Source organism: Thunnus albacares, chromosome 4 (genome assembly GCF_914725855.1).
Source record: "Thunnus albacares chromosome 4, fThuAlb1.1, whole genome shotgun sequence".
NCBI classification, from domain to species: Eukaryota; Metazoa; Chordata; class Actinopteri; order Scombriformes; family Scombridae; genus Thunnus; species Thunnus albacares.
The window spans coordinates 27,984,429-28,006,141 of NC_058109.1; the positions used below are offsets into that span (position 1 = coordinate 27,984,429).

The following is a 21,713-nucleotide window of genomic DNA, read 5'->3' on the forward strand; positions in this document are numbered from 1 at the left end:
GAGTTGAAAACGAAGTCGTGATTCTAATCTTTATAATTAATGGGTACAAGAGCCTGTGTCATTCATTATAGCTGATATTTAATCTCATAGATGGGGGATAGTTTCTGTGACTGAATCATGGCATATTTCAAATTCATGATTGATTCCTCTGTGCAGAAGATTGCTATGGAAGATGAAGTAATCACTCTTCTTTTGCTATTTGAAACTGAGAGCCTTTCTGAAAAAAAGTTTGGGTGAGCAGCTGATACTACCTGAACTGACAAGGGTGGAGGAGGTGCTTCACAGTTACAAAAGCTCAAGGCAATTTATTAGCAGGGTATATTCAACAATGATGGATCAATGTCCAAAACAAAACATACATCGGTCAAGAGAGAGTGGGGAATCTGACTTGGGCATTACTATAGATGACCTATGGTCTGATCTATGTCAGAACAGCATGTTTGTCACTGTAAATACCAGATTTAAGCTGATCAACTACAGTTTCACCTCACCTCTCAGAATTTATACTGGTACAAACCTGCAAACTTGAATATGTGTTTCAGGTGCAGTATTACTGAGAGCACAAAGTTACACTGCACATGGCAATGTGCCAAAGTCACAACATTTTGGTGTGACATATGTGTGACAGTGACTAAAATTATGGAGACACCAGTCCCTTTATACCCCGAACTCCGTCTCCTAGGAAACGTAACTGACTTGAAACTAAGTCAGAGTTCCAGAAAATTCATTGATATAGCTCTTGCTGTTTCCAGAAAATGTATTGCATTAACTTGGAAGTCGGATTCCTCCCTCTCAAAATGGATATCAGAAATGACTAACTGTATGCTCTCAGAGAAAATCATGTCTGTCCTGAAAAACAGATATATGATATATTTTTAAAGATCTGGAAGCCTTTTATTGAATACATGGAAACATTGCCTCTTTCAACTGACTTGATGTTTTCTTTGAACTGGCTCCAACATAGGCCAGTACTAAGGTATCTAAGAGACAAGTATGTCATGACATAGGAATTGTGTTTTGTTGTGTTTTTTTTCACTTCTTTGTTTTTTGTTACCTGTGTACTGTATTATTAAGTTAAGTGGGAATAAGTTGTACTGTTTTTTTTTTTTTTTTTTGTATATTTGAATATTCTAAAGAGAAAATATTTAAAAAGAAAAAGGAGAAGAGTGAAAGTTAGAGCTTTTTCTTTCAGCATTCAGCAAGATATCTTTCCAATTTTAAGACGTTCGATAAGAAGCCACAGGAAGCTTAAAAAAGGTTTGATTGCAATATTATCTCCACACACAGAAAGAAGAAAGAAAACATGTGAACCATACAAAAACACTCTTAATAAACACTTGCAGAATACAAAAGTCTTGATTCAAAGAGATGTTAATAGTGGCAAAAGTTTGTTGTTGTCCTCATCTCTATGGGGATGTGAGATGGGGGCTTGTTAATGATAAAGTCATCAATCATTTTTGTAATGAATCATCTCACTCATTGCTCTGGTGCGTTTAAAAGACCAGGCTCATTTTTCTCTGTTATGGCTTCAACAATGGAAACAGATGAGACTGAGACTCTTCTCCCACTTGTGTTACCACATCAAGATGTTATCTCCAGCTTAAAAGCTTATCAAGCTGACAGTAATGATATTGGGTGACTGAATTGTGTGTTTTGATGGATATCACTGTGAGTAATCTGATGCCAAATTGTGTTCCAGTATTTGTATTGTTCTGATTTCAGAGTCTGCAAATAACTATGCTCCCCTTCTCCTTTGCTATTACCCCCACCAAGTCACCCCCCACCCATCTCTCATCTCGATTACAGTCATTTGTCATAGCTATGATTCTTTCCCACAGGTAGAGAAATAGGTTTAAAACCCATTTTAGTGCACTGTGACACAAAAATAGATTATTATTGTCCGATGTCTATTGGCCCATAGTCAATCTGTTGTACATTGTGCACTGTGCTGTATTTTCAATAGTCTCCATTCTGGTCCCTGATAGGACTGAGAACCTGCCTTGTGCAATGCCTTATGAGGAGGATAATTAGCTTCTACAGTCAAGAAGCACCACTGAGGACGGTGACAATTAACAGCGAATACTCCTTGTGTCAAATAATTTGTGGCTACAATTACAATTAATCACCAATGTGGGGAATGTTTTGAAAAAGACCTTTTCCTTTTCATGCCTTTGCTAGACAATTAAGGCTGGCGTGTGCTCAAAAATAGTTTGTACTTTGTACCACTGGTTGTCCAATCACGTCGGAAGGTAAAAGTGTTAAAAGCTGGTCTGAATGGTGGTCCACATCAGAAGGTGGGTTGAGTGCTGGCCGTCATAAAGAGGTGCGACACATGATAATTGGGGGATAATGGCACATAGTTTTTCACAGTTTTTCAGAAAGCATTCATAGTGTGTCATTTATTTGTACCAAGGATGTTGTGTTGTGTAAAGAATGAAAAGAGAGCTTGGAATAGAGGTTCAAATCTCATATATAGTATACTGGCGCCATTAATGAAAATATATACTGGATGAGGACCATCATTTCAATATGTGCAGAGTAGAGGTGGACAATACAGAGAAAATCCTCTGTCACTGTAATTTTATATCATGATATAGTCATTTTAACAGAAAATCAATTGAGAAAATGTATGAATAACATACACTGACAGGGATATCTGTTTTTTATTAAGCCAGCAAATTAAAAACCAATAATAAATCAAGATTTACATGAATGCTACAATCATAGAATATATAATGTAACTATAACATATCAAAGGGATGGTTATCTTGGTATAAACATTATGCCAGAATATCTGATGGTTGACAAATTTAGATAATCTCACAGTATTAATTGTCATGTTGCCAACTTTGTTCAAAATATTTGTGAAATAGCGAAAGTAATTACAGTAAACACATTTTATAATCTAAAAACCACAGATGAAATTAGGGGGATAACGATGGCAAATGATGGTTATTTTGGTGAAATAACCCTTGTGCCCTAATCCATGGATTAAGATAATCGTGAAACAATGTGATTCAAGTTCACAAAAGGGATTTTTGAGTCTGACAAATATCTAGAAAGCAGGTATGAGAAAGAAATTAATAGAAAGGGCTATTTCCTGATCAGTTTAAATGAATATTCTTCAACCATGATAGATTATAGCTCTTTATGACAGCTTCATGTTAATGTCTTTCTCGTAGTTCACAACACGCTCCTGCCCTTGCTGCCACCGAGAGCAAGGTCAACCACTAAATGCCACATCTGACATCGTTACTCTGAATTGTCAAACAGCAGCTAAGTGTTTAGCACATTGATTTTCCTCCCTTTTGCTCTGACTTAGATTGATCATCATGTGGAAGTCGGTCTTTTGGAAAGTGATCAATGCTATATCATCTTGCAATGTGTCATTTAAAGCCAATATCCATTTTAATAAGGTGCTTAGTGGAAAACACTTTGTCACGTACTGTACATGTCAGCCAATGACACTGGAACTTAACTGAGAATACAGGCACTGAATTGTAGAACATAGTCGTAAAGCTTGTTGTAAACAGATTCCTGGGTCTTGACACATTTGAGAAATATGTAATTAGTTAGATGTAGCATGCACGCTTGAGACCAGAATGCTTTGGTTCAAATTGGCTTGAACCAGTTACAGTACATGGCAAAGCAGGGCCATTTTCCACAGTTTTCTAGCCACATTTGCACTAACAGCCTGGAGTTATGTGTTTGTATGTAGACATGCTACAGTAGCACATTTGAATTTCTGTTTGTGCCTACAATTATTTACTATAAAATAAATAAATAAATGAATGAATATATAAATAAATAAGAGACAACATTACCAGACACACATCCAACTGGCTAATGCTTTAAGACAGAATTAAAATATGCAGACATGCCAGTGAGAAGGATACGAGCTTATTAACATTTATTGCATATGGGGCCAAGTTATGCAAAATCATGCAACTCCCTGATAGCTTGGCTTTACAGAAAGTGGGCAGATTATTTGCTCAGCAAAGTGCCCTTTCTCTACGTACTGTACACTGCTCTGGGAATTTTTGCATGCATCCATAATTTGATGTTAAGTGCATTCTGATGCATTATGCATATTAGATAATGTATTGCTAGTAATCCAAGCAGACCTTGCCTGAACCTAGAGTGTCATGTCGTTCCAGACCCCACACGCAGAAGCCCTGCTATGGCTTGATCACTGGTTGAGACAGCCACCATGTTCTCCACATCATAGCTCCTTCACATTGTAATTTTGTGTCGCACAATATTTAAGATAAATCTGACCAGACAAAAGCTACATCCTGTCATACTAAACAGACCTATATAGCTTTTTGTAACTTCACTTTTTGCCATTTTCAGAACTTTTTTCCTTTAGAAGAGGTGAACTGAAACTCATGGTCTATATTCAGGCCATTTTCCAGGGCTCACAGCATCCAATTGTTTTCTTCCAAGGAATGTGACTTTTTGAAGGCTTCTCCATGGTGCCGTTCAAAAAGGCAGTTTTGTGATTGTGAATGGACAATTTAGTTGCTCATTTCACCATCCGACTCTCATTTAGAGTGAGCAGTGACCTGTGTCATATGGACATTGAATAGAGGTCAGGCAGTGCCAACTGTACTGCAGGGTGCAGTAAAACACGATCCGATGGTTGTGTGGGTTTGTAAAGACACAAGAAAGTACACACAACCTGAAGAGAGTAATAAACTGAGATACAAGAAGTGATAAATAGTAGTTTGCTGATTTTATCTAATGCTTTTCTTTATATGACTGTGACAGCATACAGTAAATTCTGTATAATAGTATTTCTGGCATTGCACTACACTATTTCTGGCTTCACCCTCCTGTCATGGAAATAAGATAAGCAGGATAAGGATAAGCACATTTGAAATGCAATGAAGCCCTTCGCCACCGAAAAAATAACTGTTGTGCTCATACAAGAGTATCCAACAAAGTTATCCTTACACCTGAAAGACCACAGAAGTAGGTTACATCCTGCATATATTTACCATAATCACTACCTTTTTCCATTCATCTGTAAGGTAACTTCTGAGAACTTTTTATGTGTTTTCTCCGAAATGGTGTGTTGTTTTTTTTTTTGTTTGTTTGTTTTGTTTTTTGTCTATTAGTTTTCATCGCTTTTCTAAACAACCATGTGGGTAATAAAAGCTAGAATTGACATTTAAGCCATAATGGTTTTCAGCAGACCCTGTAGTGCCCCCCCCCCCCCCCCCCCCCCCCTCTTCACGGGGCTTGAGCTTGGCAGTGGGTCTTCTTGCAGTGGGCTGAGTCCATGACATGGAGAGTTATATATGCCAGGGTATTACAGAGCCCTTCTTAATCCGGTTTGTCACGCTGCTCCCTCTGGACCGGGGTAATTTCATGGTGCTGAACTGGTATTGATAGAGCCTTGGTAAATGAGGCACGCAGCAATCGTTAACTTTAATAACCATAAAGATGTGAGCATTGGAGTCATACAGGCCCACGAGAGGAAACCCATACAGGTGATTAAGAATCGACCAGGGCCGTGGCCAGCAGCACCATCTCTTATTCGTACTAATGGAATTACCTGTTAAAGATGTCAAGACTATTACCACCAATGGTGCAATTTCTGCACAATACTTTTCCTGTTCAGTAAACTGGAGCTTATTTTCATGTCTCCTTGGATGAAAAATACCTTTTAAAAGCAAAATGCACATATTATGTTTTTCTTTTTGTGTCTTTTTTCCTCTGACTTCGCTCTCATTCATCAAACTCCATAGTAGGTTTCTATAAGTTTGACCGGAGTAAAGTGGTATTCAATATTCTGTAGGAGCATAGCAAGATCCAGAAGTAAGCCATACCAGCAGTAGGGAGGGGAAAACAACATTGATTCATGTGACTCCAGTATAGCTGGGTCAGTGGTTCCTGTCAGTCAGCTTGAGCTGTAGAGTGTCTTTCTCCCCTCTCCTCCTTCTCCCCCTCTCTCACTCAGGTTTGTGATAGCTGCTGGCGCTACTATAGCTGCTGTGTCCACTTGTTTGTCTACTGCCGTTACAGTGGGTGATGCTGCCTTAGGAGGAAAGTGAAATCCAGGCCACATAAGGGTCAGAGAGAAACCAGCCTGAAGCCTTCACACTGGCTGAGGTCAGAGAAACCATACGGATCACTACAACAGGGTGCTGCTGATAGGTATTTGATAAACAGTGAATCCACTCCATCTCCTGATACATCAGTGGCTCAGGAGGTTTTCAGATGAGATGGTTAACAACGCCTGAGATTAATTTGTTTGTTTGTTATTCTTAGAGACATTTTGTGCCATACAAAGTCCCAAAGCTGGCATTCCTCCCACCTCTTTAGATGTGCTTAGTGGTGAACGGTGCAAGCTCTTCTGGTAGCCTTCCTCCTTGAGGCTACCTTTTATTATTCATTGGCAAGAGTCAGCTCTCTGGGAAAGGACTTCAGAGTGAGAACAAGTGGCTAAGGCTCAAGCCCTAGTGGACGATTTACTCTCAAAGACCAAGAGAAATTTGCCACTGCAAAGAAATACTCTGCGTCCAAACCTTAAGAGGCGTTAATGGTGTCGTTTCATGCTTTTATCAACAAACTACCCTCTGTACATGCCATCAGTTTCCATGTTAACACCTCCATTCAGTGACATGCATACCAGCACAGCACTAATGTGGCATATGCACAGAAATATGCACTATGCATGCAATCACTCCCTGCTTTTTCCCCTATTATGCTGCTTCACACATACCCCTCATACTCTATGAGGTGTGATACAGAGAGCATTAGCACCACAGAAGTGATATACTCCACTGTGAAAATATAGCAGTAAGGTCTAATTCTGCTCCTTCCAGGGATTTATCCTCACACACTATCCATTTTAACTGGTCCCGTTACAGAAGTAGGAAACAGTAAATAAGGGTTGTGTAATTTCTGATAAAATATATAAACAGTATCAGTTGCCAAAAGGAAGGACATAAAAAGTTGTTCTCTGGCACTGCCTCCAAGGCCCCCATTTGGAAGCCACTCGACAGTGCTTTGTAGCATGTTTAAACATTATCCTAAGTAATCAGGGGGAGTGTTCGAGAAGTTCCAACTTGATGTTTAAGTAATGAAAAGCTAAATTCTGATGAGTGTCATTAAACATATATGCAGTGGGACAGCTGGCCCACAGCCACTTTGATGCCTTTGCCTCTTGAAACAGATCATTAATATCCTTCTTTTTTCTTCCTTCAAATCTGAAAAACATAAAACTAATCGGGACAAACAGAATAGAGTAGAATAGAGATTCTGGACATATCTGACAACATTTCAATCATGTATTTTAAAACTATGCCTCATAAGTAATAAAAAGGTAATTTCCATTATGCATGAATTCATAGCACAAAAGTTGACAGAAATAAACTATCTCAATCAACAATCTGCTGCATAATAAAATGTTGTGGGTTGAATTGCCTTCTCTAGCACACAGTACAAAGCAACTTTGTTCTAGCGAAAACGCATTTGGCGAATGTGAGATTCTCAATTTGTCTTCCAAATATGCATCATTTTCAGCAGTAATTTGAAATGCAGCTCTCCCTCTGCCTCTTGAATAAGGCCACAGAGTCAAATTTACATTTCTTAGCTCAACACATGTCTACATTTATTTTCCGACGATGGGAACCATAATTCTTGTTGCCACCTGAGATGTAAATTGACAATTAGAAGTACTAAGACAGTGGATCGCTGTCAGTGATGCAGAGGCACTGGGGAATGACAACAAGCCCACAAAGAAGGAGAAATTGTAAAGAAAAACAGACTGGATGGTTGATGCAGCAGCTGCCTTTCTGGCAAAACAAAACCAGCACTCCAGTATGCAGAAACAGCTTATTTTCACCTGAGTGTGCACTGATTAAGTTGTTATGACGAGTTCTTGAGAGGCTTAAGTTTTCCCAACTGCTGTGTTCCTTCCCTCGGCCATATGTCATTACTTAATAACTGTAGCACTGAGAGAATCAGTGTGAGAGAGAGAGCTAAAGAGTGTTAGAGGGAGAGAAGGTGAAATGCTTGCTGATGGTGAGCCAGTGATTACTGCTCTTGGCCACTCTGCATAGAAGCTGAGCCAAGGTGTGGTGGAAAGAGGATTTTTTGGTTATTGTTGTTTTTTTTGTTTTTTTTTTGCGGTGACATTGTCACCAGCACCTGCATTTATTTCTGTGTCAAAAAATTGCCAGATGCAGTGAGATCAGAAGGCAATCAGCTGCCAGTTGAGTACATTTTTTTGTCACCCAGAGGATAAAAATAAACTGTCACTCTCACTCCTGTGAGCCTGGAGTCTTTTGATGTTGCAGAATAAATATGTAAACATGTCATATATGTTATTATGACCTTGAGTTTATGCACAGGCATAATAAAACCTGTGGTAGTCATGAGGTTGGCTGCTGTAGCTCTTAATGGTGATCAATCTACTGTATATGTGTGGGTTTTATGCATGTATGTGTGTGCACAAATTTATTTACATGCACACCTTTGCATTACTGTTATGTAAAAGTGTAACTTTTCATGCTGCAAATGTCAAATTCTCTGCAGACTACTTTAATATGAAGCATGACTTTTCGTCTTCAGCTCCCATTCCTTCTCCCCTTATCTGTCTCCACATTTTACAACTTCCCTCATTAACAGCTCCTAATTGGCCGTTGGGCTAAGCTGAAAACAATGAAGCATTGATTTCCTTAAACATAATCACCTCATCCAGTCATTTAATGGCTGCTGTCACTGTAGGCCGCCAAGAGAAAAATGACCAGTCGATGGTCCCATCGATGCCCTTCACCTCCCCTCACCAAAGGCTAGAGTACACAGCTACCCACTCTATCTTAGCAGGTTGGTTTAACCCCTTTAGCTGCCTGACAGGCTCCAAGCAAAACATCCATCACAACCCACAGTCATGTATCAAGTTGTTGTGAACCCATAAAGCACCGGAATGCACACACAGTTACTACTGTGCACTTGAGCAGAACATATCTGTTATGAAATACTACCAAATGTCATATGAATAAACCAACTCATATGGACACAGACACACACATGAACACACACACGCAAACTCAGACACTGATAATGGATTGTTATTTACTCCACCGTGAGCTCCAAGCTACCTGAATGGGATTATATCTAGTCCAAGTGGTCATTTGTCGTTTAAGTGGCTCTTGTGACTGGCTCAGTAGAGTCATTGTGAAGCCATTTACACTGCTCTCTCCTCCACATACCAGATGGTTCATAGTGATCACGCCTAATGTCCACCTGGCTGATGGCTGGACTTCACCCCACTGCTGATACACACACACAAGCATGTGCTTATGTGTGCGTGTTAGGGATATTCCCAAATGTAGACTAATAATAATGAAAATAAGGATATTAATAATCATTAATCATCAGTGTTTTCTTTCCTACTTAATTGTATGCAGTCAGACATGTTAAAGTAAAACATGCTCAACAAATACAACAATATTCTATATTCACCCTACAAATCATGTAATTTAAGTAACTGAAGAACATTTACATCACCACATTACAGTTATTATACGAGTTATTATAACTTTAGAAGAAAGTTATAATGAAGTTTAAGTTATGACCTCATGCTGGAACAGCTGGAAGTATGATTGCTCTCAGCACCTGTCCATGATTGGACTCCCCATCCTGAACCAATCCTAATGACCAAATGTAAGTGTTAGTCTTCTATCAGTGGTGGGCTCCCTTCTAAACTAAAGCTACAATGATGAACCTGCTTTACAATCGTGTAACTCAGTGATCGCCCAGTCAAAACTATTACACTACTCTCTTTACAACATCTAGAATGGAGCATAGCATTAGGTCTGGCAGAATGCTCAAGTCAAGATCGCATCAGCCGTTGCATTCATGCTTATCAGCCCAATGATGCATCATCTGTTGGACCACCAGCTGACTTAACATCCAGTCCCATCTATACAAGGGTACTAGGCACCCTATATAACCTGTCAGTTCTCACTATAACTCTTCTGACACCCATTCAACACTGTTTGCTGCCTCAACTCCCTCTAGCAGCCCAATGTGTTATGTGATTGAAGCTTTGGTATTGATTTGCTAAGCTCTAATGGTAATTTATGTTTGCATCTGTCCTTGATTCTGCACTATTATGTTACAGGCAATTTGTTCTCCCAGTAGATTCCCTGTTGCTGCACCGATGAAAGATTCCTCAAAGAGCAGAGCCTTCTCTACAACATTTAATTGTATAACCAATTGAAATAAGTGATCAGTTTCTTGATTTAGTGGTTCTGACACAAGGTTACATATAAATTTGAGTATTTAATGATAACAATAATAGTAAGTTTATTTAGTATAGCACCTTTCACAGACATAAAATTCACAAAGTGCTTCACAAGAACAAAAGTTCAAAATAAGACCATAAAACATACAAGCAATAAAAACACAAGGCACTAATTAAAGTTAATATATAAGCAAAAGACAGGCAACAGGGTACTCCAAAAAGATCAGTCTTCAGTTGCTTTTTAAAAGCTTTTACAGAGACTGCAGACCATATATCTAAAGGAAAAGTTCCATATTGTTCGAGCCACTACATTAAAGGCACGATCACCTTTTGTTTTCAGTCGAGAGCGAGGGACAGTCATTAGGCCCTGGTCAGAAGTCCTAAGTAACCTACTGGCGATATAAGGATGGGGGAAGTCACAGATGTACTCAGGTGCCTGTCCATGCAAGGCTCTATATGTGAAAACAAGAACCTTAAAATTAATCCTAAACCTGATGGGAAATCAATGTAAAGAACTTAAAATGGGTGTGATGTGAGTTAACAGCCTCACAGCAGCATTCTGGACCATTTGTAGGCAGTTCAGAGATGACTTTCTGAGACAGGTGAAAAGGGAATTGCAATAGTCCAGCCAGGATGATATAAAAGAATGAATAATCATCTCAAGCTCCGGTTGTGATATGACAGACCTAAGTTTTGCAATATTTCTTAGTTGGGAAAAACATGTACTGTTCAATGATTTAATATGCTGATCGAATTGCATAGTCTGATCAAATATAAAACCAAGATTTCTTAAATTAGAACAAACAGCTGTGGAAAGGGACCCAATACTCTGAGCAACCTTGGGAACTATACTGTCTGAGGCAATGATAACAACCTCTGTCTTGTCTGTAATAAGCTGTAAAAAGTTGTTAGACGTTTCTGTAACTTAAGTCCCACCGGAGAACCAAATTTAAAAGTTACACTTCTGGCCAAGTCACATAACATTCACACAAAGGTAATTGTGATATGAATATTATAAGCATTGCCTTTTGTTGTCCCTTGTCAGATGTTTGCAGGTTACACCTCTGTAATCCTAACCTGCAAATCAGGTGTAGAAGCTTGCTGAGGGGATTCAACCCAATTCAGTATTCTGTATAAACTTCTCACTTATTCAGAGATCAGTTTTGACTTGAAAGCATGTCTGCAGGTCAGGAAGCCGTCAGTAAAATATTCAACAAGCCAACACATTGTGGAGTTTGTGGTTTTAGCACACTCAAGGGATATTCTCCTCACTTTTATAGTCTGTGTTCTGCCTCCTCCTGCCCAGAAATATCTAACAACAAGCACTGAGAGAGTGACATTAATACTGCACGACAGAACAGTCCAGCAGGACCACAAATGTTTGCCTTTTAATCCAGGACTCAGCGGCCTTTGGTCTGGCCATGGCAGACATTGATGGGAATGGGAGAAGAAAACTGTTGCCAAACTTGTCTGGGCTGCTGGGAGCTCCGTTCCGTAATTCATGACCCGAGCCATTTCAAACATTTGCACAACCAGCCCAGCCAGAGAAACACACACCGGTTGTTGTCATGCCAGTGGAAGCAAATGCATCTTCTCACCGCAGCAGGATGTCCTCTTTAAAATGTGGTACGGCCGAGTGAAATAAGGCACAAACAAGATGGAATGTGGCATTTGGTTGCCTCCCCTTTTTACACTCTATCCATTCAGTAGATTTGAGAGGATAACTTCAACCCTCCCCTATTTCTCTTCTCTTCTCTTCTCTTCTCTTCTCTTCTCTTCTCTTCTCTTCTCTTCTCTTCTCTTCTCTTCTCTTCTCTTCTCTTCTCTTCTCTTCTCCTCTCCTCTCCTCTCCTCTCCTCTCCTCTCCTCTCCTCTCCTCTGTCCTGGGATGAGCTCCAGTTTGTTGGACGATGGTGTCTGTTGCGGTGGCTGTCAAGGGAAGATAAAGAGTTTTTCCTGGGGCGTGAGGAAAGGGGAGAGCTGTGATGGAGGGCCTCTCTCCTGCAGCTCCGCTGGCTGCATTAGCCCCTTGCTTTATAATTGTGTGAAGGGGGCACTTCCAGTGGCTCCCTCATTACTCACTGGCATGGTCAGTCCCTGGCAGCCAGACACACCTTGTCCTCTAGCTCTCTCTCTCTCTCTCTCCCTGTCTCACTCATTCCAGGATGTCCCTCAGCTCCATCACCCCCTCTCCCTCCCATGGGCAACCCTCCCTATTGTTATTTTGACCCGCACCGCTATTGGCGCATATCACCTTCTCTTTTCACCGAATTTTTTTTGACATTCTCCTTTGTCAGACTAGGACCTATTGTACAGCATTTGCTCTGGCTGATGTCAGCTATGCTTTGGAGTTAATGCTTTAGTGTAGTATAGCCTAAGACTGTATTGGCTAAGGCATGAGACTTAAAAGTGTCAGCCATTTAAGTCTCATGTCTCAAAAGAAGAAGCAGAGACAAAAGATTCGTCCCTTTTTGATTATATTGACAACATATGGGAGACATCAAAAATGCAAAGACAGGCACATTAATACATACTGAATGCATGATGTGATCTTCAACATGGGCTGATTGGTATGGAGTGAGGACAGCCAGCACTGAGTGAGAGGCAATTAGATAACATAATTGAGATGCCTCGAGGGCCAATTTGTTACACATACTTACGTGTGAGTGCCCAATAATTTTACTGCAGCATGCCTCAAATGATATGACGTGAGGTAGTTGAGCATCGTAAGCCTATTATTTTTCATTGACATTATTGTTATTTATTTGGATTTTTGATGTTAAAAATCCAACTGACTTACAGTCAGGTAATGAAAACTTGCAGGACCTCTATATGTGGATGCCTCTGTTAATTTTTTGTGACATGTTTCTTCACACACACACTGACCGTGTACCTCTTTGTCTGCTTATCTGTCTGCAGAGGGAGGTACGTGTGAGGTGATTGCTGCCCACCGATGCTGTAACAAGAATCGTATCGAGGAGCGTTCTCAAACAGTCAAGTGCTCCTGTTTACCGGGGAAAGTGGCCGGGACGACACGCAACAAACCCTCCTGTGTGGATGGTGAGGAAATCTCATGTGTTTTCACATTGTATTGCTGTTATTTATTACAGAGTGCTCTTATGAGGCGAAAAAATGTTCAGTGCAGTCTGATAGGTACCTGCTCTACTAGTAATTCCATACTGTTAAAGAAACACTTTGCATTTTTTTGTAAAAATATTTATATCAAATTAACATTAAATAGGACACTGTCATGAAACGAAATTATGATATCACTTAAAGATTGTTAACAAATATAACAAATAGTGAATAAATTGCAATTAATCTGAAGTCAGTTACAGTAAATTAGGATGCAATTTTAAGAATATTGCAAGAAATCTGAGACTATTAAGTGAGGATATGGATTGAAAGCTGACAAGTAAATACCACTGCACACTTCTGCTTGGTTTGTTAAAGCAATACTTTGAACATACATGCATGGGCCAAGGTATTGATTGTTGAATTAAGTATTACATAAGAGATTTCTCTGACTCATTCTGCTACACTGCAGCTACAGCACCAGCATGTCATAGAGAATAACATCACATGTCAGAAACAAAATATGGTTTCCAGGTGGGGTTATCTTTAAGTTAATTATTTCAAAAACACTCATTCATCATCACCAAGACCTAGCATATAAGGCAATACAGCTTTCTCTAATTTCGCTAATAATAAAACTGCATTCAACCATTAAGAACCCAGTAGTTCTGTGCTGCTGGGCATCATGAGAGATAGAGGATGATCCATTTGGGCTGTTGAACACCTGAGCAGGGAGCATGTTGCAGATCACGTTTCCTAAGGCAGATAAGGCTGATGGAAATGAATAACTAATAAACACAAGTCAGGGAAGCTCCAGGCTAGTGCACCTGATTTACCTCAGCTGAAGAAAACAATCAAGCAGAGACAGCCCCATTGAACAAAAAAAAAAAAAGCCGACAGGAAGTCACAAGTCTACTGAGACAGAACTGCAATGCCCCCTTCACTCCATGGAGCTCATTTATTGCTCCTCAGTCTACATCTTTTCACCTCCACCTTCACAAGAGATCAAAATCATCTCTCTGACTGCCCTCTTGCAAAGAAATGACACCAAAATGTCTTCATTATGAGGGATGTTACATGAAGGGCCAGACAGGCCTGCTCAGTGGGTTTCACAGGGTTGGTTAGCCATAGCTGACACTTGAGAAGATCCTAGAATATGAATTAGATATGAGTCAGGGATGACACAAAAGAACTTTCTTCTGGTTTGATGAAAATTTACCTCAAACAGCTGAGTTTTTAGTCCTTGAGACATTTTTTGTTCAAGAAACTGATGTTCTGTTTGCCCTGTGGTTGGAGACATCTCCTGAATGAAACATTTACAGAGTTCTGACCTTGAGCCGCAACTCGACATTCTTTTTTAGCAGACAGTGTCATATTTATGCAGAGAGGCAGACAACCAGACACTGTCTCCTCAGTAGTACCCAACAGACAAGGGACTTTCACTCAGATTGGCTCTCATGCAAGAACATTTTCATATTATTATCCTTAAAATCCTTAAAATCTTCTCTTGTGATGTTTGCTCATTTGAGTATTCCAAGTCAGATTCAACAAACTCTGTACAAACTTGTAATTAATAGCTGGTTTCATCCTGATGATCATCTGTTCATGACAAGGTGTGTGTTTGTGAGATTTGATCATTTGCATAACTGACACATTTGAAATTGCCAAGACGTTCTGCTCTGTTTGTGGGCAAGTTTAATTCATAAAAATGTTAGGTTGGAAATCAGCAGACAAAAACATAAAAAGTTTCAGCAGTGTCAGTAGTCTTAGTAGAGGACCCTAACAAGCTAAAAATATGAATACAGCTGCCAACAACGTGTCATCAAAGCAGTGTCGCACTGTGACAGAAATAAACAGGGAATGGTTTAACGTGATGTGAGATGCTAAAAAGTCTTGTTAAAACAAAATTAGCAAAGTGAGAGTTTTTTCCCCTGTGGAGAAATATAAATTGTACGACAGGTCAAGACCACTCATATGTGCCACTTAGGAAATAAATCTGTTCAAACGAGTGGTTTTTGCATGAGGTCTATTTTGTTTTTTTTTTATCACTGACTGTGGCCTAGACAGACTTGATAAAATACCTGAAAACCTTAACATTAGACATTTTCTCACCCACAACTAAAAATGATGCCTCAGTTCTTAAGATGAAAACCATGCTGGCTGACTATCATGATAAAACATGAATGTGACTTGAGGCATCAGGCCTTTTTTTCATCCTGTCATTAAGAAATGCAAAGTTGCAAGTTGAAGTTGGACAAAGGTAGACAAATCAGAAAGTACATCACACAGTTTGAGGCATGGAGGTGGAGAAGTAGGAGATGTTGTTAACACTTCATGCCTCTATGCTTCAGGCTCCTGCAGCGAGAGAATCCTTGCTGTTAGGGTATTGATTAACAAGCACTTATATAGGGAGTGGTGATAAAAATGGAAATGACAAGCCACTGAGCAGCACCGCTCCGGTATTGAGTACCATTGCACCACACCACCACAGTTAAAATGACCTGAACTCTTAATAAATGCATTTTCTTTATTTAGGGCCTTCACCTCCCCGCTTGGATAATTTTCACCTGCTTGACAGTGAAAGAGGCTATTTGTTATTTATTTAACACAGAAGCCACCGCAGGATAAGGGCGGAAGGGCAGGCGCAATAATTATGTGATTATTCATAAGAGCTCATTTGTAGTTGGAAGTGTCATGCGTTGCAAATGCATCATTTAATTAAGGGAACTTTTTTGTAAGTGTGGAAATCAATGGACACAGGAGGAGGGTTTTCTGTTCTAGGCTTTTGATTGTCTAGGAAAGCTACACCATAAAGTTGTGCGTGTTTGTCAACTGTGCCCGTGGGCTGCTGTTGCACCGTGTGAGGGATTATAGACTTGTGGAGTCAGTGGTCTGTCCCCTCAGCAGCGCACCAGCCTGGCCCAGATGGAGCTTTCTCCCCAGGTCCTGGCGTTATTAATGGTCCGTCCAGATGAGGAATGATGCCACAGCCCAGCTCATCTCACCACCCCCGGGGGACACCTGCCACCACTGTACCATACACAGGTTATGTACCCACGAAAAATAAATAAATAAATAAATAAAAAAAACAGCCAGTGCTCTGATATAACAAATCAAAAGTATATCTTCAGAGGTCATTTGGTTTGGACACACATATAGAGCCTGGAGGAGTGAACACTCCTTTATCTTTGGCCAAATTTGCAGCCACAGGCAGTCTCCCTGAAGTGCTGTATTATCAGTCATTAGCATCAAACTCCAACATCAAAGCACACTGTGAACATCAGTCCTATTGTTGAATGTTTACTACCTCATGAATACAGGCCACATGGGGTTATTCCAGTTGCTATTGGTAACTGTTTTGGTTGTTATTAATATATGGGGATGTGACGACAGCTTGCGTTGGGAGGCGTCATGCTCAGTAGGGGTCTGCTGTCAGATTATCCCCGTTGTGGGAATTGATTATTAACTTTGACAAGGAGAACTATGTCCCAGTTATGTCAGGGCCAACGAGGCTCTTAGTGAAGAACATCCCTTTTAACAAGTCAAACGCTCATATCTCTCCTGCCTCGCCGGGCCGATCACATGCGCCGAGATTAGGCGCTCATCACTGCACCACTGCCTTTATCCCAGTGTATGAGACATGTAAGCCCTCAGCCACAGTATGGACATAAATACACACATACACAGAAATACACACACACACACACACACACACATGCATTCATTCACTCAACACATGCATGCAGATGCCCTAATACGCACACATGCTACCACTTTGTGTTGTCATGTAGCTGCTGTAGCAGTAAACTCTTTCAACAAGAGATGCACGCAGATGCCCGCTCGCTGCTGATCACTGATGGGGAATGAACCCTTCTGTTTGGCTGCGGGCGCGTATAGCCGAGCATGACAGGTTGTCATGGTACATTTGAGATACATCCTGGGGGGGGAGACACACATGGACGCTACTTGAGGGGAGGGACGAGAAATGCTATGATTCTTTCACATACAGTGCTGGTCATACAGATGCACATTATGAGTTACAGTGAATCAGATAATAGAATAAGATGCACAGTAATGTCTTCTCATTACAAGTAGAGCCATGACTGCATTTCCTTGTTGACAAAGCTTGTGCTTGCATGTGTTTTGTGTAAAAAAGCATATATCTGATCTACAAGAGTTTATTAATTAATGAACTTTCTTACATGGATAGTAAAGTCCAAAATGATGACACTCAAGAACAGGAAGTGAACATTACACGCTCCTGTTATAAAAGCTCTGCTTCCCACAGCACAGCTATATTGTTCCAGAGCCCCCCCTATGTTGTTGGGAAGACGCAAACCTGCTGCAGATGCTGCCTGAGGGGATGGACAGAAGGAGCACATTATACTGTACAATAGAAAACAATAACTCCTTTCTCCTGCTGACAAACAAACACACAGGGAGACATAGAGAGAGACTAACAAACACTGAAATCCTCCTGGGTCAAAAAAGATGTTTGTGTCTTTCGAGAAGCTGAAGATAATGATCGTGAAGCAGGTTTTCTCCTCCATCTTTGTCACATCCCACTGAGCTCTCACAGCATTGAAGATGTGATTAGACTCTCAACCTTTAACCTGTCAGGAGAGGTTAAAGGAAAGGTCTCCAAACTTTTGTTTTTCTCTGCATGTCTCTCTCTCAATTTTTTTTAAGCAACATATTTCTTTGCTGCTCTCACTACTGAGTATCAAGTTTTCAGTTGTGCTGAGTGAGAAGCACAGAAACAAGGCGGATCTTTGTCAGTTGCGTGGGAGATATATTTTCTTAAGTCGCTTTTGTACCCACAAAAAGGAAAGAAAATAATCAGACAATAAAAGGATTCATTGTTCGTCCATTAATAGGCACATACATACTGTACACGCCCACTCACACACACACATCAAGTCCAGGGGCACAAAGTTACACATGTGCACACACAGACACACTCAAAAAGGCTCATAATATCTTATGAGACATTTATTTATAAACTATAAATGTTTTTAGTGTAACTGTATTCATACAAAATACTACAATGCCATATACTGTATATTTTGTTGTGGTTAAACAAAAAAATGGAATTATTCCACATGATGTGTTTGCCCGTTACCTTTAGTTTGTTTCATTTTCCCTGATAAACTTTGCTGTTTGTATCTTCGTATCTTTGTGTTTGTTGTATAACTGTGCCTTCCATTTTCATGTGAATGAATCTGAGGTCACGCAAAGTGAGAAATGCTTCTGTGCCACTGTTCATAATTCATTTGAATTTAAAAACCATACTGAAAATAATCAAATGAATACACAGCAATTCCTCTTCAAGTCTGTGGGTGCCAGGGTGTTCATTACAAATTCAGAAATTCACAAAAGCTGTGTGATTAGAAAGCCAAACGATATTTCCTGAATAGCTAATCAAACCTCGGCTCTCTCTTCTCTGAGAGGGGCAAAGATTAATGCAGAATAATGACTCTCTGAAACTGACCTCAGGTTCAGGGGTCTGAGTCTCAGTCCCGCTGTAATTATACACTTGCTTCATTTGCTTCATGCTCCCATGACCCTTCCAATACTTTACAAGAATGCTTGCACTCATGCTTCTGTCTCATTAAGATGGAAATGTTTTTTTAATTCACTGTAATTCTTTCGCTAAAGTGAAAGAGGGATCACTTGATTAATGGATGCTTAGTTGCATGATTAGATGAATGAATGATTGATTGGTTGTTTGTTTGCTTAATAATTAAGTAATCAGGACACCTACAGAGCACTGATGTAAACTGATCAGGTTATGGGCAAGAGACAGAAACCTAAAGAACTTGTACTAGAGATAGATAACCTGAAGTGGTGCTGGATTTTCAGCATTATCCAGTGAGAAACATCGATCCTGCACCCTAAAATTCAAAAATTCAACCTAACAAAATGGCATTAAAAATTTAAAGCTTAATCGCTCTCTGCTCCAGATCTTGACTTAAGGCAACTGATTTACGTGGGTAACCACACACAAAAAAAGAGACCACAGCTGACAAGACTGGAAAGCCATCGTTATGATTAATTTAAAGTAAGTCCACTAGGCTCTGTGCGGCCGCTTCAAAAACATTAACTATTCATTGAGCCCACGGACACGTTTTCACATTGTGACACAGACAGAAATCAATTCTCTTCCTCATCCGTCAAGGTGTTCAAACATTCTGCTACCTGGCAGGGACGTGTCAGTGAGTTCAATCCATCACATAGGCCGCTCACCAGTGATCTGACAGATGCACTTGTAAAAGGTCCATCGCTTCATGTTTTTCAATCAATTCAAGTCCCACTCAGTTGTTTGTCCATCAAAGCTAAAGACTCCAACCTGCTACATGGTTAAAATCTTGAATCAGTCCTGTTTCCTGATTATTCCAAGCCCACCTGTCATCTTTTGCAGGATACATTGGCTACTTTATGCCAACGTGAGGATTGTGTTAATTGGTGATGGTACTGTAAATCACATTGAAAGCGTTTAGCTTGTAAACAGATAGATCTGAAAATTAATAGTTGGCCCAAAGGAGGATATAGCACAGTTGTCCATGGTAAGCCCCCCACCCCCCCCACCCCCCCCCCCCACCACCACCACCACCCCCTACTGCACTCCCCAGCAGACAGAGCAGGAGTAAAGTTTGCTGATGTTGGAACAAAGGTTATACCCTCTATGCTGACGATTGCACAGGGAGTAGTTAAAGTAAAACGACTGTTAGAGGTCAGTGGTCACCAGAGAGTGATGCATGGATCTCGGCCCGGAGATGGCTCTTCTCCAATGGTCAAGGTCAGAGCCAGATGTCCTGGCCTGGGTACAGCCACGGACATGAAGTGTCTATGTTCACATTAGGCTTGACTCTGTCTGGTTTTTATTCTGATGGCCATCAGACACATCATCAGATATGTCATCAGCGATGTGTTTTTCTTAGACGGGTGTGCTGTCTACCACATGTGCCATGTACCACTGACTGAAATAGACATTTAAGGCAAAGATCCAATTTGAGTATGAATATTTATAAAATTTAAGATATATTTCATGATCACTGCTCATTAAAGTTTTACTCTCTTTTTAGTATAGCACAAGATGGGAAGCTGTCAAGATATTAATTAAGATTGTGCAAAAGAGCATCTATTAAGGGATGACTTAAACAGTAAGTTTTTAACAGTAAATCATGATTTGAACACAACCCTGCAGCCCTGCTCTAGTTTACAATTCCTGGATGGTATATTTCTTGGCTTAGGCACTCACTGCAATTTGTCCAGACTCTGGTAATCCATTTTTTATATTATCGGTTGGATATTTTATTTTTAATCGAATGAGTCATAATGTCTACTTAAGCACAGCCTTGTGAATTTACACCCATAATAAAAATGTGCAATTATGGAATTTTATTGATGCCATGAAGAAGATGAACATGTCTTAATGTGGTGATGCATGCTGCCATTGACCATAAATGATATAAACAACACTGCTATCTGCATGTAGAATACACTTTAACATATCTTGATGGTCAAAACAAACCACAGAACCACGTTACCAGTCAAAACAAATTATACAAATCAATGCCCTTTGCTCTTCCAGAATTCAAAAACATTGCAGAGGCACTACATACACTCTGTACTGATCATCATATGGAGAGGAAATAATACAAAATACAATAACAATAATACAATAATAATACAAAAACTTGAAAAATTACACAGTGATTTTCTCACCTCACCTTGTATAAATTATCTATGCGTCATGAACACATTTCAGGGCACAGAGGTGAGGTGAATTCAGTTCCGTAAAGTACAGTAAATATCATTCAATTTTTATACAAAGCAGCTCTCATGTTTCAGCTACTAGTGCCAGGCAGCGTTTTAATCTCCTGCCTCGTTTTTGTTTCCTTCTTTCTCTGTTCCCTGCTTTCACTCTTGTTCCATTTGAAGGAATTGATTTTTTCTTTGCAGGTATTACTTTACCATTTTCGATTTCAAGTGGATTCTGCATTCACATCGTTGAATAGAAATCTTCCTCGGTTGGTGGTCTAATGAAAAACAACTTATGCGTTCCCTCTCATTCTCTGCAGCAAGAAGAAGGGTCTAAACAGAGTGGCAGCGTCGCAGCACGTCATCATCACTCGATAGAACTGATTAAACATGTCTCCTCAAGCCTAGTCATAATTTGCTACTTAACAAGGACTCCCTGCATAGTTTTGGTGTTTTACCGCACTTAAACAGCTGAATATAAACATGATTACTGATATGAAATGTATATGTGTCCCATGGATGAAGATAGAGGGGGAAAAAGCAAAAAAGAGGGAGCACAGTCGATGATGGACCAACATGTGGTAATTAGTGGAAAAGGTAAACAGCCATGGGG

General features: G+C 40.0%; 1 protein-coding gene across 3 annotated transcripts in view; it reads left to right on the forward strand.

Annotated features, from left to right (window-relative positions):
• LOC122981480 (chemokine-like protein TAFA-1) overlaps positions 1-21,713 on the forward strand; it is a 113,169-nt gene that overhangs the window by 79,659 nt on the left and 11,797 nt on the right. For all 3 annotated transcript variants that reach the window (XR_006403248.1, XR_006403249.1, XM_044350223.1), the window contains exon 3: positions 13,181-13,321. Coding sequence is in view for 1 of the 3 variants with exons in the window: in XM_044350223.1 (XP_044206158.1) it covers positions 13,181-13,321 (141 nt within the window). In the remaining 2 variants the exon portion in view is untranslated. The remainder of the gene's footprint in view (positions 1-13,180; positions 13,322-21,713) is intronic.